Genomic DNA, 18,926 nt, shown 5'->3' on the forward strand with positions numbered 1-18,926 from the left:
CCATTACCAACCTTGTCCAGCCCAGAGTATAAAGTGTTCTGGCCCCCACAGATCTCACTTTTGGGGATCTTCCCCCCAAAATGTTTCTTTTTTCTAGTAACAGAGTCTATGTAGATTAGCTGTAAATTTTTGTTGAGTTCCATGACTCACTGGGAATTCGGTGGTGGTTTCTCTTAAGGATCAGAGGAAACTACAGAAAAAGTTTCTTACTTTTAGATCTAGTGTCTATGCCTGATACCTTGAAAGCTGTGCTGTCCATGTGGACAGCTTTTTCAGATCTAAGAAGTATACTGAAATGACAGATGTCCCAGATTCATGGATGTTTCTCAAATTATAATAATTTATTGAGCACTTCAGTTATGCCAGGTGCTGTGATAAGCACTCTCAGAGATTACCTCGTCCCCTGCTCACAGATGCCCTGTGAGTTGGAGGCTGGACTGTCCCCATCACACAGACGCAGGACACGTGGCCCAGGCAGGGAAGTGTCTTCCCCAGGGTCCCATGTTAGAGGCAGTAGCAAAGCCAAAGTGGTCTTTTTTTTTTTTTAAAGATTTTATTTATTTATTTATTTGAGACAGAGAGAATGAGAGACAGAGAGCATGAGAGGGAGGAGGGTCAGAGGGAGAAGCAGACTCCCTGCCGAGCAGGGAGCCCGATGCGGGACTCAATCCCGGGACTCCAGGATCATGACCTGAGCCGAAGGCAGTCGCTTAACCAACTGAGCCACCCAGGCGCCCCGCCAAAGTGGTCTTAATCCTGAGATTCTGCATTAACTTCTATATCTATTAAAAACCCCATTTTCAGTTTTTAGAAACGAGTTAGCAATGTGAAAATTACTTTCAACAATAAAGAGTATCTTGTTTGAACAGGTTTCTAGAGCATCTCGAGCCACTTGAAATTTGCGATGTGTCCCTACGTTTCTGGATGGCTGTTAAAATGCTTACTGTACTTTAACTTGCAGGCCCAAGAAGCTAATATTGAAGGCTTTCAAACAGTATTGGTTCATCTTTAAAGACACATCTATAGCTTACTTTAAAAATAAGGAACTTGAGCAAGGAGAACCAGTAGAAAAACTAAATCTTAGAGGTAAGAGAGTCCTACATCTGGCTATGGCTTGTCATGACCCAGCCATGAAAGCCAACCTCCTACCCAATGAAGTAGGGCTTACTTCCAGAGGAACCTCTCTATTTCACTGGTTTCCACATGGCAGCCTGCCTACAGCGCCCTTCCCCATGGAGCAGGAGCCTGGAATATGGTGTGATAAATGTGATTATTTGCATTCTGCTGTCCCTTCTTCCCTGGTGTGTCCAGTTCTACGAAGTGGTGGTAGTTGGTGTCATCCATGTAGTACATGAGGCATTGTAGGATCCTGAAAAGCTTTCTAAATTCCAGAATGGTTGTTTAATTCAATGTCACTTCAGTTTCTGTTCTAATTTCTGAAAGTGGCTGTGAGTGTGCTGGTAACTCCATTAACTGAAATATTTAATTAACCAGTGCACTCAATTCCCTTATCATTGTGACAGTAAGAGAATTCTCTCTACTTTGGTTTATTTAAAAGTTAATATTCATAGCTCCATGTTACTATGAGTTAGCATAGCCAAATCGACCTAGAAAATGAATTCAGTTGATGAGATACTTAAGAAAATCATAACAGAAGATATTTTCTCTTATCCATGTGAATTGTTCCTGAGTCTTATTTAGTTACCCTTTAATTAATGTTGTCTGCCTGCTCCTCAGTTTTTCAGAGGAAAACCAAATCTGAAGGGCTTATGTTCAAAGTGTTTCTTCTAGATGCACACCTAATTTATATAACAGATTTCTCAGAACTCAGTTTTGTCCCTGCCTTTTATCATTCAGGCTGTGAAGTTGTGCCAGACGTCAACGTAGCAGGGAGAAAATTTGGAATCAAGTTACTAATCCCTGTTGCCGATGGTATGAATGAAGTATATCTGAGATGTGACCATGTAAGTTAAAAAAAAAAAATGCTAAGTCCCTTTACCTTTCTTAAGCCTAAGGACAAACCAGCTGAGGTGTCTTCTCCAATGAGAACACTCATCGGTCAGTTATTGCTTTGTAACAAACAACCACAAAATCAAACGACATATATCAATAAACATTTGCCTCTGAAACATCGACGAGTAGGCCGGGGCTCAGATGATCCAGCCTCACGTCATCTGGATGGATCTGCTGCTAGCTGTAGGTCTGGCTAGGCTTGGCTCCTGGCTCACAGTTAAGCCCCTTGTATTTATTCTGGGTGCCAGGCTGCCTGGGGAGGCTCTGCTCACAGCGATGGCAGAAGTGCAAGAGAGGAATTACAAACATGGCAGACCTCCTAAAGCTTGGGCCGGCAAGTAGTACACTGTATTTGCACCCACATTCCATTGGCTAAAGCAAGTCCATGGTGGGGCTCAAAGTCAAGAGGTGGGAAATTATACTCTGGCTCCAATGAGACAGACTGTAAAATCCCATGGCAAAAACTATGGATACCAGGAGGATGAAGACTGAGGTCAGTAATTCAGTGCACCACACCAACTATTGCTCTGAAGAATTCCTCTCTTCGGCTGCATCCCCTCAGCTTCTAGCACCATGCCTCTTGGCTCCCTGAGGTAAAAAATGAACACAAGGGGTGGGGGCACCTGGGTGGCTCAGTCGTTAAGCATCTGCCTTCAGCTCAGGTCATGGTTCCAGGGTCCTGGGATCGAGCCCCACATCGGGCTCCCTGCTCGGCGGGAAGCCTGCTTCTCCCTCTCCCTCTCCCACTCCCCCTGCTTGTGTTCCCTCTCTCGCTGTGTCTCTCTCTGTCAAATAAATAAATAAAATCTTAAAAAAAAAAAAAAATGAACACCAACATTCAAGAGCAATAGAGGTCACCATTGACTGGTTCAGAGCCCATCAGTGGACCTGATTCCTCCCTTGGGATTAGAATCTTTACTAAGGATAGGCCAGGGTAGACATAATATGGGAAATCAGTTCATGATCTTTTTCCTCCTTTCCTTCTGTCATAGAGATCAGACATGATATGAACATGGAAATAGGTATCAAGGAAGGCAGTCAGGTAGCTTGGGTTTTCACCTGTCTGTCCTCCATGGTGCTCCTGTGTTCTTGGTTCATCTTTCAATGCAAAGTTCTCTGCATGAAATGGATCCCAACCGACGTTCCTATTCTCTAGCCCCTTAGCATAGAGAAACTCAACCCAGGACTCAAGAGCTCTTGTTGGGTGTTAAATTAGGTGATTGACAGCCACTCAGAATATGTGGCACTTCACATCTTTCTTTGCTTGGTAGGTGACAGTTTCGTGTACTGTAGAGATGAAAAGCCCACGTCCTGTTCTGTTCCCAGCAGGGTGGCTTTGCACTTGAATTTGTGTCTCAGCCCTCTGATGTTTGCTGCAGGAGAATCAGTATGCCCAATGGATGGCTGCCTGCATCCTGGCATCGAAGGGCAAAACCATGGCAGACAGCTCCTATCAGCCAGAGGTCCTCAACATCCTTTCATTTCTGAGGATGAAAAACCGGAACTCAGCATCTCAGGTGGCTTCCAGTCTTGAAACCATGGACATGAACCCTGAATGTTTTGTGTCACCTCGGTGTGCAAAAAAACACAAGTCAAAGCAGGTACTGCTAATCTTGTTGGAGCAATTATTTGCAGTAAACTCTATTTTCTGGGGTAAAATGAGGAATTAAAATGATCGAGGCCATCATCATGAAAAATCGGCTGATGGGGATTTTTGACTATGGACTCAGTATTAGACGATGTTAAGAAATTATTGTTCCTTTTGTTAGAGCTGACTGCCGCTAACTGAACATGGAAGTAGTCCCAGATTTCATTAAAATTATTAAATCCCCACAAATTAAAAATGTAAATTATGCTTCCATTAGAGGGGGTTAAAAGTTACACAGATAAACTGATATAAGAGGAACCATTGTCCACAGACACCATACATATCCCAGAAAGAGGGACCCAGAACTCTCCATCTCCATGAACCTTAGAGTTGTTCCTTCTTCTCCTCGGTGATTTATGTGTTTTATAGAAGGACAGAGAGGAACAGAGGATGAATGAATGGGAATGAATTGTCTTCGTAGAGTTGCAGTTGGGCCTTGCATTTATTTTTCTCACTGGGGATCTGAGCTAAAGGGATGATTACAGAACAGTAAGTGTATGCCAAGATGGTTCAACGTTTTCCACTTCTGCTTAGCTGGCAGCCCGGATTCTAGAAGCCCACCAGAATGTGGCCCAGATGCCGCTGGTCGAAGCCAAGCTGCGGTTCATCCAGGCCTGGCAATCTCTACCTGAATTTGGCCTCACCTACTATCTTGTCAGGTGATCATAATGTTCACTTGCCTCTCTCACTTCCTGTTTGTTTCTAAGTGCCTTTCTTGGAGCCCAGTTTATTCTCAGTCTAGAATGTAGAACTCTTTAATTTTAGAATACTGTCCTCTCGGGTGCCTGGCTGGCTCAGTCGGTTAAGCGTCTGCCTGCGGCTCAGGTCATGATCCCAGGGTCCTGGGATCAAGCCCCACGTAGGGGCTCCCTGCTCAGCGAAGAGTCTGCTTCTCCCTCTCCCTCTGCCCCTCCCTGCAGCTTGCGCTCGCTCGCTCTCTCTCTTTTTCACTCTCTATCTCAAGTAAGTAAATAAAATCTTTAAAAAAATAATAAAGAACACTGTCCTCTCACAAATGGCCCAAACACATTGGCTGCTGTAACGATCTTCCACACCTTCTCTTCACAGTACTTACCTGGGCTCCCTGCTTCTCCCCTTGTTCCCCTAAGTTTTCAAGTTGGCTGCTAGAGTGATCCTTTTAAGACCTGAGTCAAACCATAGCAGGCATCTGCCCAGAACCAGCTGAAGGCCTCCTGGCTCACACAGGGTATAAGCCAAATCCTTACAATGGCCCTATAAAACCTTAGCTCTGGGACTTCACAACTTCTGCCCCTCCTTTATGGTGCCCAGCCACCCTGGCCTCCTGACAGGTCCTTGAGCATGCCCCAAAAAAGGGAAAAAAGAAAAAGAAAGCTGCAGCCTTTCACTGGCTGTGCCCTCTGCCTACAGCTCTTTCCCCAGATACCCATGGGACTCGTTCCTCACAGACATCTTTAATCAATGTCCTTTCTCGCTGCAGTCTTCCCTGACTTGCTTTTTAAAACTGTAACCACCTCATTGCCAGTATTCCCTGTCCCCCTTCTACGCTTTATTTTCCTCCATGATCTTACCTGCCATATATATTTCACTTATTCATGACCCTCTTCCCCCCTAGAATACAAGCTCCATGAAGTTAGACATTTTCTATCCAATTAGGTCACTAATGTATTCCCTGTGCCTAGAAGGGTGCCTGGCATACACAGCTGATTTTATTTTTTTTTTTTTAAGGTTTTATTTATTCATCTGAGAATGAGAGAAAGAACATGAGAGGAGAGAGGGTCAGAAGCAGAAGCAGACTTCCCACTGAGCAGGGAGCCCGATGCGGGACTCGATCCTGGGACTCCAGGATCATGACCTGAGCTGAAGGCAGCCGCTTAACCAACTGAGCCACCCAGGCGCCCCACACAGCTGATTTTAAATTCATTGACTTGACCCTCTCTTACCTTGCTTTCCTCTGATGTCAATTTCACGTAAAGATGTCTGCAGGACAGCCTCAATTCTCTCCATTCTTCATATTCCCTTCCTATCACAGTAAAAAATCCCTTCTGTAGAAAAGTTAATCCCTCTCTGTCCATTCTTTGGATATCATTTAGAAATGTTCCTATTATCTTCAAGAGGTTGTAGTATGAATGACCATCGTATTATAGGAAGCAGTTGCCTCTTTTAATTCATATTAATTTTTTTTTTAGATTTAAAGGAAGCAAGAAAGATGATATTCTGGGAGTTTCATATAATAGGTTGATTAGAATTGATGCAGCCACTGGGATTCCAATTACAACATGGAGATTCACAAATATGAAACAGTGGAACGTCAACTGGGAAATCCGACAGGTACACTAAAAGTTTTCTGTATATTCAGTGTTGAGGCTATAAATGTGTGTTCCATCAGAGTTGTAGATTACTCTGTTCATATATGTAGAATTCAGAAACCACAAGCGTGTGCCAGTTGTCTGCTAAACTAATCATAGGCAGTTCTGGGCAGTTCACTAACAAGTACAGGCCAAATGGTTTTGAATTAACACCACAAGTTGGCTTAGCCTCCATCTGGACTTTCCATACAGACTCTAAAACTGCTGAGCAGTTTGATTAGTTTCCTTCAAGTCAGCATAGGATTATGTAAGATGCTGATAACTGCTTAGCAGAAATTGTCTGAGATGGGGCTGTCATCCAAAATGATTCCAAAAAGGCTTCATCTGATTGGCTGTCAAGAGGTCTAACCTGTCGAGGACTCAGAGGCTCAACTGCCCACCTGGAGAGCAGTCCAGCCCCCAAAGGGAAAAACTGCTAGAGAAGCAAGAGACGTGAGCAGGGATGACTAAGGAAAGTTTTGCCTCCTGAGTTAAGGAGCCCCCAAACCCTCTGTCTCCCATCAATTGCAGTTGCACCCGGGGGGCTAAGGTCAAGCCAGGGCTATAGCATGGGAAATTCTAGATCAAGTCAGAGGCACCTTAGCATCCAGCTGATTTAAAACATTCTGATGGGGCGCCTGGGTGGCTGAGTTGGTTAAGCGACTGCCTTCGGCTCAGGTCATGATTCTGGAGTCCCAGGATCGAGTCCCACATCAGGCTCCCTACTCAGCAGGGAGTCTGCTTCCCCTCTGACCCTCCCCCCCTCATGCTCTCTCTGTCTCATTCTCTCTCTCAAATAAATAAATAAAATCTTTTAAAAAAAAATTCTGATGTTGCTGATCTGGAATTCTCATTTCTCCTTCGTTTTCTCATTTTTCCAGTAGAAAGCCTAGAGGAATGGGAGGAGACTCACACCTTTTTTTAAAGAACTGTGGATTCCTCTCAGCAGGGCTGTTAACCATGTGGGCACCCATTTATAGAATAAAAGTTTGAGATTAGGTGACCTCTCAGGCAGTGGCTCTAAAACCTTGTTGCATATTAGCATCACCCGGGAGCTTTAACATCCTGCCGCCCGGACCACACCACAGACCCATCAAATCCCAGTCTCTGGGAGTGGGAGCCTGGCAGCAGCTTTTAAAGGTCCACCAGTGATTCCAATGGGCAACCAAGGTTGAGAACCAGTGAAATCTGTTTCTTCCAGTGTTTAGAGTTTATGACTTTGAGCTGGGAGGGGGTGCAGGGCTGTTGGGTGTAGGAAAATTCAGGTGAGCCTTTTAGTCTCCATTAAAGAGTCTGCAAAGCACCCTGCCCCTTGACAGAGGGAGTGCTTAGGAAGTTCTTAATATCTAAACATGAGCGACCAAAAATAAGCATGTGTGTTGGGAGCTGGAATGTTTTGCCAGGTGTGCGGCATAGTTGAGACCACCAGAGGGCGCACAGAGAGCAAAGACTTGTTGGCTGTAAGCGTTTAATGGAAGTGGTGATTGGGGTTTTTTTTTTTGGTTGGGTGAGGTTTTTGTGGATTTGGGGGGGAGGAGGGGAGGGAAATCATCTATAAGCCACCTAAGCAATTCTCAGCCCTGGGGTCATCACAAGGCAGTTTTTGTCTTTTTTTTTAAGATTTTATTTATTTGACAGAGAGAGAGAGACAGTGAGAGAGGGAACATAAGCAGGGGGAGTGGGAGAGGGAGAAGCGGGCTTCCCGCCGAGCAGGGAGCCCAATGCGGGGCTCAATCCCAGGACTGTGGGATCATGACCTGAGCAGAAGGCAGACACTTAACGACTGAGCCACCCACATGTCCCTTTCACAAGGCAGTTTTTTCCTCATTTTCCTTGAAGTGTTTAAGCTTACCTGTGCCTTCCTCTTCCAGGTGGCAATCGAATTTGACCAGAATGTCTCCATCGCCTTCACCTGCCTGAGTGCAGACTGCAAGATCGTGCATGAATACATCGGTGGCTACATTTTCTTGTCCACTCGGTCTAAGGACCAGAATGAGACCCTTGACGAGGACCTGTTCCACAAGCTGACTGGTGGTCAGGAATGAAGCAAAGCCGACCTGCCTACACACAGAGGGTGAGCCAAGGATGGTCCTTCCTGGACAGATGGGATCCTTGGCTCGCATGGTGTGTACATTGCAGACTGACAGCACATACTCACCACTGGTCACTCAGATGAGGATCCTCATCCCATTTCAGACACACTACCTAGCATATCCTTTTCCTTTCTTTACCTTGTCCTACCAGTGATGGAAGGGGCCTCAGTTGCCTTTTCTGTAAAATGGGTGGGTGGGAAACAGGCTAGTAGACAAAGATTACGCTGTGGCCCAGGATGGAGCTACAGTTCTGTGACTTGCAGACCCTGCAGGTCTATGGCTAGAAGTCACCAGAATGCTTCTCTGCTTTGTTGCTAAGTCAGCAAAAGACAGAAAGGTCGAAAGCACAGTAGCCAGGGACGGATCTTATTCCTTAACTCAGGTATAAAAAGTAATTTGTCGTTCCTAACAGAACCACTTTTAGCTCCTATCTTGTGAAAATGGTAGAGGGAGTCCCCACACACACATAGACTTTCTCCCTATAGGTCAAGGGAGGGGAGAGGTGGAGTTACCTGGTGCTGTTTGGTGACAAGGGGTCAGAGCAGTGAGCTTCAAGGTCATCAGTTCACAGTGACTTCCGCGGAGGTACTACTGCCCCATCTGGCCTTGGACATTGGTCCCTTCAGGTTACTTCTACCACCTGCAAGGCCTATTGTGTTCCTGAGGGTCCCTCAGCCACCTTTAAGTCTTTCTGGATGACAGGGGTGATGCAGAGGTACAGGGAAATCCATTCCTCAACGACGCTGCAGGTCTCAACTGCTGTTCCTCTGAGCTGGGGCTCAGGAAGATGGGTCCAGTTCTGTTTATAAAAACCACATCCCCACGTCGGGGCTTACTACGGGGTCTCCCTCCCAGCTGGTCAGGGAGAGAAAGACAAGCCCATTCTCAAAGACCACCAAGTTCAAGGACTGATGGCTCCCCCCCCCTCCCCTGGCTTCTGTGTACATTTTGTAAATCAGGAGCCAATAACAGACATCTGTTTTCTCTGCTTTTTGCTCTGTCATCTCTGCCTCAAGACATGGGCATGAGCCGGGTAATCACTGCCTCAGTTGTCATTTTCTGCTTTGCTTTGTCAGCTTTGAGAGGAGTGGGTTTTGAGAAGGAAAGAAGTGCTATCTGGGGTAGAGGGAAATATCAGATGATATTTAATTATGTTTTTATGAATGTTCTGCTGCCACAGAAGGGACTCGGGCTGCAAGGGTAAAGCAGAGGCTCCATTTCCATTTTGAAATTCTTTTAGGATGCAAAACTCTGGGGGCCTGGCCAGAGCTCAGATGCCCCAAAACATCACCTGTTGCTTTCTTTTGAGACCAGAGATCTTCCACAGCTCTAAGAGACACATTAGGACAGCCTTGTCTAGGGAACCCCAAGCCCTGAGCTGGAAGCTGTTACTGGAAATTCCTCTTTAAGCCTCTCCTTAGAGGTGAAGGCTCATGAAACTCCCCAGGCACCAGGTGAACTTCTGAGGCCTCGCTTAAAGCTTGGACGTGGCTTAGGCACTTGGCAGATCTGGTCCACGTCATAAAGACCTTAGTTTGAAATGTTTTGTATAGAAACTAGCGCTGAGCATACTGTTCAGCTTGGTGTTGGTCATTTCTGTATAGTCTTGGGCTCTATTATTTTAGAACCTAAGTCAGGTCTTTAAGAGTATGTCAGGCCCTACATGAAAATAATGCTCCTGGATGTCACATTTTACCTGTCTGCTGCCCAGTACAGCTCTGTATCCTTTACCAAAGCTAGACCTTCAGTGTGACCCTCATCCTTAGCTTTTCATGGTTGTCTGATATTTCCATGAAAACATTCAAAGGAGTTGACTGGTTTTAACCAAACTTTCTGAGGAACATTTCTTCCCTGACCTCACTGCCACATCCCAAAGGAATAAACAAGTGTGACAAGAAAACCTTAAATGCTGCTATTCCAAAGAGCAACTTAAGGACTTTTTTTTACATTGGGTACAAAAGGTCATCAGACTCCCTGTGATGAAATTTTAAATTAATGTGTGCCTTTCAGCCTCATATGCTTTCTTATCTACACTAGATGGGGAAATCTGCATTTATTATTATTTTATAGGACTTTTTTAAATAAAAGCTTTCTATGGATGAGTATGGTCTGGTTGCGTCCTCTCCACTCTGCTGTCTCTGAAAAGGTGAATATTTTCTCCCCCCTGAAAAAGGAATGTAACTTTCAGGTTTAAGGCATACTTTCCCACACAGTTCCAAGATCCGAGCCCATTCTTCCCAGTGAGATTGACTTAGAAACCTCACTTAACTGTTGGTTTCAACTCCTTTCCCATTGAAAGTCCCTAGATTTCCTGACATCCTGAGCTCTTTTTTCCCAGGTCTACCTTTTGGAAAAAGCACCAGAAATCAAAGAAATATCCAGAGGTGGGAGAGCATCAGAGGGCCTCTGATTTGAGGGACGAATGTCCGGGACAGTTCTTTGATTTAGTGGTAGAGGGTCCGTAACAGATAGTGACATGCAGTTTATAGATGTCCCTTCACAATTCTCACATCAACCCATTGGCGGACAGGAATGGCTTGCCTTCTTATTTCACAAAGGAGAAAGGCTCAGAAGGTGAAGCACTTGCCTAAGGTCACACCACCAGTAAGCAGCAGAACCAGAATTCAAAGCCAGGTTCGTCTTACTAACACCATCCAAAGACACACGTTGGCGTTTTGGGTTGTGTTGTATCTTTCCAGCCTTTAGACCATCTCATATACTGGTTTTTGTTTTTGTATTTTAATATGACATCTATTAAGTCATTCCATATTCATGGAAATTGACTAATTCATGAGAGATTCACTGAGAAAAAAAAAAAAAGTAGCTATTTAAGTGCTGGCTGAATGCAAAGTATGGGGCTATGATCCTGCCCAAAGGCAGCTTAAAACTTCTTTTTTTTTTTTTTTTTTTTTTTTTTTAAAAATTTTTTTTTTTTTTACAGAGAGAGACACAGGGGGAGAGGGAACACAAGCAGGGGGAGGGTCAGAGGGAGAAGCAGGCTCCCCGCCGAGCAGGGAGCCCGATGCGGGACTCGATCCCGGGACTCCAGGATCATGACCTGAGCCGAAGGCAGTCGCTTAACCGACTGAGCCACCCAGGCGCCCGGCAGCTTAAAACTTCTGATGTGGAATATGATGCCTCCTCTTTAAAAAAAAAAATTTTTTTTTTTTTTTTTTTTCCTATCTTCACCCATTTCCTCCACCCTCCATCTCCCACGTCTGGTAACCATCAATCTATTCTATTTCTAGGAGTTTGTTTCTTTTAGATTTCACATATAAGTAAGATTATACAGTATTTGTCTTTTTCTGCCTGACTTATTTCACTTAGGATAATGCCCTCAAGGTCCATCCATGTTGTTGCAAATAGCAGGATTTCCCTCTTTTTTATGGCTGAATAATATTCCACTGTGTACATATACATATATATTTTATCTTTATCCATTTACCCATCGATAGGTTGTTTCCATATCTTGGCTATTGTAAATAATGTTGCAGTGAACATGGGGATGCAGATATCTCTTCAAAACAGTGATTGCATTAGCCTGGTCAAAAAAGAAACCAGAAGGGGACCTGGGTGACTCAGTCAGTTAAGCATCCAACTCCTGGTTTCAGCTCAGGTCATGATCTTAGGGTTGTGGGATTGAAACCCCCATCAGGTTCCACACTCAGCATAGAGTCTGCTTGGGATTCTCTCTCTCCCTCTGCCTGCCCCCCCTCCATGGGACCTCTAAAATAAATAAATCTTTACCAAAAAAAAGGAAGTGGTGCCTGGATGGCTCACTCAGTTAAGCATCTGCCTTCTGCTCAGGTCATTAACGCCGGGGTCCTGGAATTGAGCCCAGGGTCAGGCTCCCTGCTCAGTGGGGAGTCTGCTTCTCCCTCACCCTCTGCCCCCCCACTCATGCTTGCTCACTCTCTCTCAAAATCTTTAAAAAAAAAGGGGGGGGGGGAGTGAAACAACAATAGCAGAGGAAAATCCAAGCCCCCATCTGAGAGTGTATGTCTCCTCATCTGTAGAACAAGGGTTTGGATTGTGTGGTTTCTTACAGCCCTTTGTACCCCAACATCCTTTGGCTGTGGTCCCTTTTCCCCCACAATCAGGTTGAGGTACATCCCCTACTTCTATGCACCATGCACATGCTTTTCTTCCAAAACTCTGGCATCACTCTGCCACCACTGGCCTGTTACCTGAGTCGGGACACATAGTTCTAGAACTCGAATTTCAGAGCAGGTTGACTGGCTGCCATGACAGTCAAGCCCCAGGGGCAAAACATACCAGGAGGCTAAATGGTTGTGCCAACCAATGTGAGAGCAAGTCAGATCTTGCTTCTGCACCCCCTCCCAAAGAATATTCTCAACGATGACAGGGCTCTTATTACATGGCTTAAAGAATTAGAACGCCAGCATGTATTAAGGGCTATCACTTGTGCTTCCCATGAGTCCTTTCAATTCAACTTCTAGATGCAATAGGTGTTATCAACCTCATTGCACAATGAGGAAATGTGAAGTGGTTGCTGGTAAATGTTTAATACTCTGTGTGTAAGGGTCAGCAGGGGGAGACCTGATTCGCCGATTTTCCACCATAGCTGGCGTGGTGTCAGTGAACACAACTGGGAAGACATCCGAACACCCAGCCCTCTGACAGGGACAAGCCAGCTCCAGCACACACCAAATCTGTTGTGGACAGAGAAGTCAAGCAGCTTGGCAAGGTCACCCAGCTAGAGTGTGGGAAGTCAGGATTTGAACCCAGACCTTCTGACTTGAGCTGTGCCCTTTAGTACTGCTTTTGATAATTCCGTGTGAATGGCAAGGCCCTCTTGAGCCAAGAGCCCTAGATTGTCTTTATTTCTGATAATCCCCTTGAGGTGATTTCGCCACCCCCCCCCAACCTATTGGTGTAAGGCCTACAAAACTCCATAGACATTTTGTCCTTCATTTACATTATACCAGATTTCAAATGTCAAAATAGTGAAAATTTCTACTAAAAAATCTTCAGACCCCAAGTGCTGGCCCACTTGTCCAATATGACATTTGATTGCAAATCTGGGTCAGAGGTGGCATTCAGGAGTGGGGGAAAGAGTTCTGCCTTCTTCCCAGCAGAGAAAACACCAACCCATGACCAGAGACAACCCCTTCCACCCCCATCCCCACAAATGGTTGGCCCTGGTCCCGCCATTGCATGTAAGTGATTAATGCTAATTCCACCAGAGAGAGGTGACTTTCCCTCAGGGACTGAGCTCTGCTTTTAGAGGCAGAGTGAAATGTTTTTATTCTGACCTTTTCCTCCCTTTATAAATGGTTCTTTCAATCGGGCAGACATCAGAAGAGCAAATGGGCAGCCAAACACTTGGCAAGAAGCTGTTAAATAATCCATTCCTTATAACCTAAGCAAAGTTCATTCTAGGACAAGTGGCTACAAATGCTAACGTGCTTGGGGTTAGGTAGTGTACCCGGGCACGTTCAGTCGGCTATGAGACCACGGGGATGTGGGAGGCATGCCCTGCCTAGTATTCACATATCTTAACATATATGAATACATAGCTAATATATCTGAGAACCTGATGTTGCTTATGGGCCTACAGTTGTCAAGCCATGCTAGGTTTCAGCCAACTGTATTTCAACCAATTCAGTTAAAAACACATATACAGGGGCGCCTGGGTGGCTCAGTCAGTTAAGCGTCTGCCTTCAGCTCAGGTCATGATCCTGGGGTCCTGGGATTGAGCCCCGTGTCGGGCTCCCTGCTCAGTGGGGAGCTTGCTTCTCCCTCTCCTCCCTGCTTGTGCTCTCTCTCGCTATCTCTGTCACTGTCTCTGCCTCTCTCTCTCTCTCAAATAAAATCTTTAAAATAAATAATAAAAATAAAAGCACATGTATATACACACACACACACATATATACTGTATTTTTATATTATATAAGCCAGGTAGCTTATATATGGTTGATATAATTTATTACATTTATTGTATATTTATGTACTAGTTACATATTATATTATATAAATTATATATAATATATTTTATATTTATATTTTTATATATTTATATGATTATATATAACTATAATTATATATAACATATATTAAATATATATTAACATAATGATATATAATTATAAATATATATATTTCTATCAGTTAAAATTGCTTAGCTACAAGAGACAGAAAATTGAAAATAATAGTGACTCAGACAAAAGAGGTTTTTCTCTCTTCCACTGGAAATTCCAAAGGCAAACCTAGGCCAATAAAGCGTTATATACCATGTCAAGGACCCATGTCCTTTCATCTTTCCCATCCCCTATGCACAACTTCTATTCACAAGGTCATCTCATGATCCAACATGGCTGCTTTAGCTCCAGGCTTTATGTTCCATGGCTTCAATGAACTATAAAGGAGGTTGAAATATTTGGTCTTTATTCAAAGTCACCATAGGCTCAACTAAAAATCAGAGTTCCTTTACTGATAAAGAGGGTGAGAATAGATATTAAGAAACAAGTAGCTCCCTCTGCCATAAGCACCTGCCGTGTGCTAGGTACTATGCTAGCTGCTAAGGATAATATAATCTAGCAAGAGACAGACATCTGAGCAAATAACTCTGTAATGTTATATAACAGGCATTATTCTCGATATGTTAAAAAGATACATGAGAGGGGCACCTGGGTGGCTCAGTCGGTTAAGCATCTGCCTTTGGCTCAGGTCATGATCCCAGGGTCCCGGGATCAAGCCCCACGTCAGGCTCTCTGCTCAGCAGGAAGCCTGCTTCTCTCTCTCCCACTCTCCCTGCTTGTGCTCTCTCTCTCTCTCTCAAATGAATAAATAAAATCTTAAAAAAAAAAAGATATATGAGAACAAAATGAAGGGAGTAGTTTTGTTAGAGTCAAGAGCAAAGGAAGAAGGATTTCCCAGAGAAAGGGATATTTAGACTTGGTTTTGAAGGATGAGTAAGAGCTTTCCGAGTAGGGAGAAGGACAGGAATAAGGTCAAGCTTGGAAGAGAGGTCATTAGTAGCGAGGGAGCCAGTGAAAGTTCTTACCTATGGGGTGCCATGATCAGACTTGCGTTTTAGGAGTGTAAGTCTGGCAGCTGATGGAGAATGGGTGGAGGAGGGTCACGCCGGAAGTTGATGGGTCAGTTCAGAGGCTGCCTCTGATAGCCAAATTAAAAGACCCTGAAGACCAGAGCTAAGCCAGTGGAAAGAGGTAGGGAGAACTGAGAGCCGTTTCCGAAGTAAAATCAGCACACCGCGATTGTGGCCGACACTATTAGGTACCTACCAACACAATTTTCCCTTCTTCCTTGTTAACAGAACCTTTTGGCTGAACCAATGTGTCCCGCCCCAGTGATGGATCTTAATGGTCTACACCAGTTGCGACAATCCTATTCCCCAACTTCTCAGTTTCCTGTGCAGGTAGGAGTGGCCATGGTCCAGTTCTAACCAAATGAGGCCTAACGGAAAGTATGCTGCGGAGATTTCTGGAGAAGTTTTTTCTATCCTGAGAGAAGGGAGATGCAGCTGGCTTCACCTTCACCCTTTCCCGTTCTGCCTGCCTTGAGTGCTGGATATGATGCCTGAAGTGACAGCAATTATCTTGCGACCAGAAAGCAACAAGCTGGAGGATAGAGGAAATGCACTAAAGATGGGAGAGCCTAAAAACAGAAGAAGTCTGTGTCACCATGGAGTGGCTGAAGGGATACCAACAGCTGCCTAATTCTGGACTGTGTATATAAGAAAAATAAACAGATGTGTTTAAGCCACTATTAAGTGGGTTTTCTGTAACTTGCTGCTGAATATATTCCTGATTGGGCTGAATAGTAAAGAAGTGAATTTGTAGAGTATTGGAGAAGATGGTCAAGCTTGACCTACAGTGTATGGAAATCCAACTGGTAAATAAATATAAGGATACCAGAGAGAGGGGATGTCAGTGGGCACAGCTAATAAGTTTGGTTTGGGGGACCCTAGGATCTCAAGCTCTCCTAACACGGTATGATTTTATAAAGTTATGTGTGTGGACCTTTGCAATGGTGCTGCTCTAAACATCCTCAGAGCTCCCCTTTGGAAATTCTCAGCAAAGCCTGGTTCACCTTATTTGGGATATCCTTACTGCTGACAAATCTTCTTTACTTTCATAGGGGTTCAATTTTTGGAAATATCCAACACTAAATAGGGTGAGTTATGAGATTGTGACTAATAAAATATTTTGGTGAACAATTGAACAAACAAAAGTAACCCTGGTGATTGTTTTGTGTGTGTGTGAAAAACTCATTCTGAAAGCAATTCCAGAACAATAATTACAAAAATATTTTCAACACTTGAAAGCATCACTTGCAAAATGACATCACCTACCACATAACTCTGCTCAAGACCAACCCTTGCCAGATAATTTTTTTAAATCACTCTCGGAAGTTGATGATTCAAATATCCTCTTCAAGTAAAATAAACAGGTATTTTCCATGTTCTCAATTGCCCATAAAAAAGGAAATGATCTCAGAGTTCTAATCTTGGGTTCTTTCTCAGACTTACCTTATGAAATTAATGCCAGTTCCTCCAGAAACAAAATGGAAATATAGTATCATGTGACTCCTACCTAAAAGAATTGGTCAGCAACTTCCTAGAATTTAGAGTATCTCAAATAGGTTCCAAAGACACTCAGCATAATTAATAATCACCAAAAAAGTAATTTTGTTATTAATATATTATTAAGGATTAATAATCATGTACTTACAATCTATACTATTTTCGGTGATGACAAAAACACTGTTAAAATCTGCCTTTTGAAAGAATACTTCACATTCCAAGTCTCTGAAATTACTATTTTGTACTTTTTCTTCTCAACCTGCCTCAATACCTTCCCTCAGCTGATGATATGTAACATAATGACCTGTACATTATTGAGCACAGTGATGTCATCAGAGGGGAAGAGCCTCATCTTTTCACTCTTCATCTATCCTCACAACGTCTTTCTTCCCTCCTGCCCCAGTTGGAAAAGCACCCAATCCTCAGCCTTCTGAGTATGGTCCCCTCATGACCTCCAAAGGACTCGATTCCTGCAGTTTTTCTTCTCTCTTCGGCATCCTTCACCTCTCCCCATCTCCTGCTACATCCCCATCCAGACTGCAAACATGTTTTCTATCTGTGGGGCTTTTAAAGCATAGCTACGAATTCTCTGAGTGTCCTCGCATCAAGAGATGGGATCTATGTCCCTTCCCCTTAAATCTGAGTAGGCTTGTGGCTGGATTGGCCAATAGAGTACAGCAAAAGTAATGCTATGTGTCTTCTAACTGTAGGTCACAAAAGGCCATGTAGCTTCTGTTTTGTTCACAGGATACTCCCTCTTGGAGGCCTGAGGCCACCGTGCTAGGGAGGACACATGTAGGCACTCCAATTGACAGTCTCAGCAGAGTCCAGCCCTCTAGTCAGCCCCACCCAGGTGCCAGACCCATGAGTAAAGCTATCTTGAAGCCTCAAAACCAGCCCATTCAGCAGCTGAATACTACCACTGACTCCAGTCAATGCAGGGGCAACAAAAGAAACATCCAGCCACACTATGACCAAATTCCTGACCCTCAAAAATCATGGAATAGAATATAATAACTGTTGCTTTAAGCCACTAAGTTTTGAGGGAACTTATTGGAAAGCTGTAGATAACTACAACAGTATTTCCCACCTTATAAAAGGTTCAAACTCTACTTTGCCCCATTTTTCTGCTCCCACTCACAGCAAAAGTTCTCCAAATAGTTAGAAGGCCAGTACATATTTTCTCATGCCCTTAATTCACTCCTCTCTGGCTTCTGTCCCTCCCCCCACTAAACCGTACTCTTGTCGAAGTCATAAATGTCCTCCATTATTCAGTCTGTCAAAACCTGGTTGGCTGTGCCCTCCTTAATGAAACATTGTTGTCTCTCAACTTTCATGATTCCAAATTTTCCTGATTTTTCTCCCACCTCCCTGGCTGCTCCTTCTCAGCCTGGTAGGTTGATTCGTCTTCCTCTGCTCCACCTTCAAATGTGGGCTTGGTCCCCTTCTCTTCTCTCTCTACACACTTGCCTTAGGTAGCCTCAACCAGTCTGCTGGCTTTAAGCACCATCTATACGGTGCTGCCTCCCAAATGTAACACTCCAGCTCTGACCTCTCCCCAGAATTCCACAGTTGGATGTCCTGTTATCTCCCGCAGCATCTCCATAGGTCTACCAGACATCTCAAACTTAATATGACCAAGACAGAGCCTGTGATTTTCCTACCGCAAATCTGTTACTCTCTTAGACTTCTCTTTCCCCGTAAATGGCATCTCAGTCCATCCAGTCCTCAACTCCAAGAGCCTAGAGATCATCCTTGATACCTATTCTCTCATCCCTCATGTATTTGTTTCTTATGGCTGCTATAACAAATCACCACAAATCTGCTGGTTTAAAACAACATACAATATTACTCAGCCATAAAAAGGACTGAAATTTTTATAAATGCGACAACACGTTGGATCTTGGCATAAACATTATGCCTAGTGAAATAAGCCCGATATAGGACAAATATTGTACAATTCCACTGATAGAAAGTTTCTAGAATAGACAAACATAGAGACAGAAAGTAGAAAAGAGGTTACCAGGAGTTGGGGATGGGGGGGGAAGGGAAGTTATTATTTAATGGGTAGAGTTTTTGTTGGGATGATGAAAATGTTTCAGGCATAGATAACAGTAATAGTTACCCAACATTATGAATGTATTTAATGCCACTGAATAGTACACCTAAGGAGTGGTTAAAGTAATACGTGTGGTTATGTATATTTTACCACAATAAAAACACCAATGACATACACATTTATTCTCTCAGAGTTCTGGAGGTGAGAATTCTGAAAT

At 43.9% G+C, this 18,926-nt stretch overlaps 1 protein-coding gene across 4 annotated transcripts in view; it reads left to right on the forward strand.

Moving 5' to 3' along the window:
* Positions 1–16,087, forward strand: part of FERMT1 (FERM domain containing kindlin 1) — a 40,494-nt gene extending 24,407 nt beyond the window's left edge. For 2 of the 4 annotated variants that reach the window (XM_021689172.1, XM_044918649.1), the window contains exons 10-15: positions 962–1,086; positions 1,858–1,964; positions 3,393–3,614; positions 4,196–4,320; positions 5,830–5,971; positions 7,860–10,180. In XM_021689172.1, the coding sequence (XP_021544847.1) occupies positions 962–1,086; positions 1,858–1,964; positions 3,393–3,614; positions 4,196–4,320; positions 5,830–5,971; positions 7,860–8,033 (895 nt within the window). In that variant the 3' untranslated portion in view covers positions 8,034–10,180. Of the gene's footprint in view, positions 1–961; positions 1,087–1,857; positions 1,965–3,392; positions 3,615–4,195; positions 4,321–5,368; positions 5,404–5,829; positions 5,972–7,859; positions 10,181–15,381 lie in introns of those variants that run through there. The other 2 variants (XM_021689173.1, XM_021689174.1) reach the window with 2 other exon arrangements.
* Positions 16,088–18,926: the final 2,839 nt, after the last annotated feature.

Source organism: Neomonachus schauinslandi, chromosome 10, assembly GCF_002201575.2.
Source record: "Neomonachus schauinslandi chromosome 10, ASM220157v2, whole genome shotgun sequence".
NCBI classification, from domain to species: domain Eukaryota; kingdom Metazoa; phylum Chordata; class Mammalia; order Carnivora; family Phocidae; genus Neomonachus; species Neomonachus schauinslandi.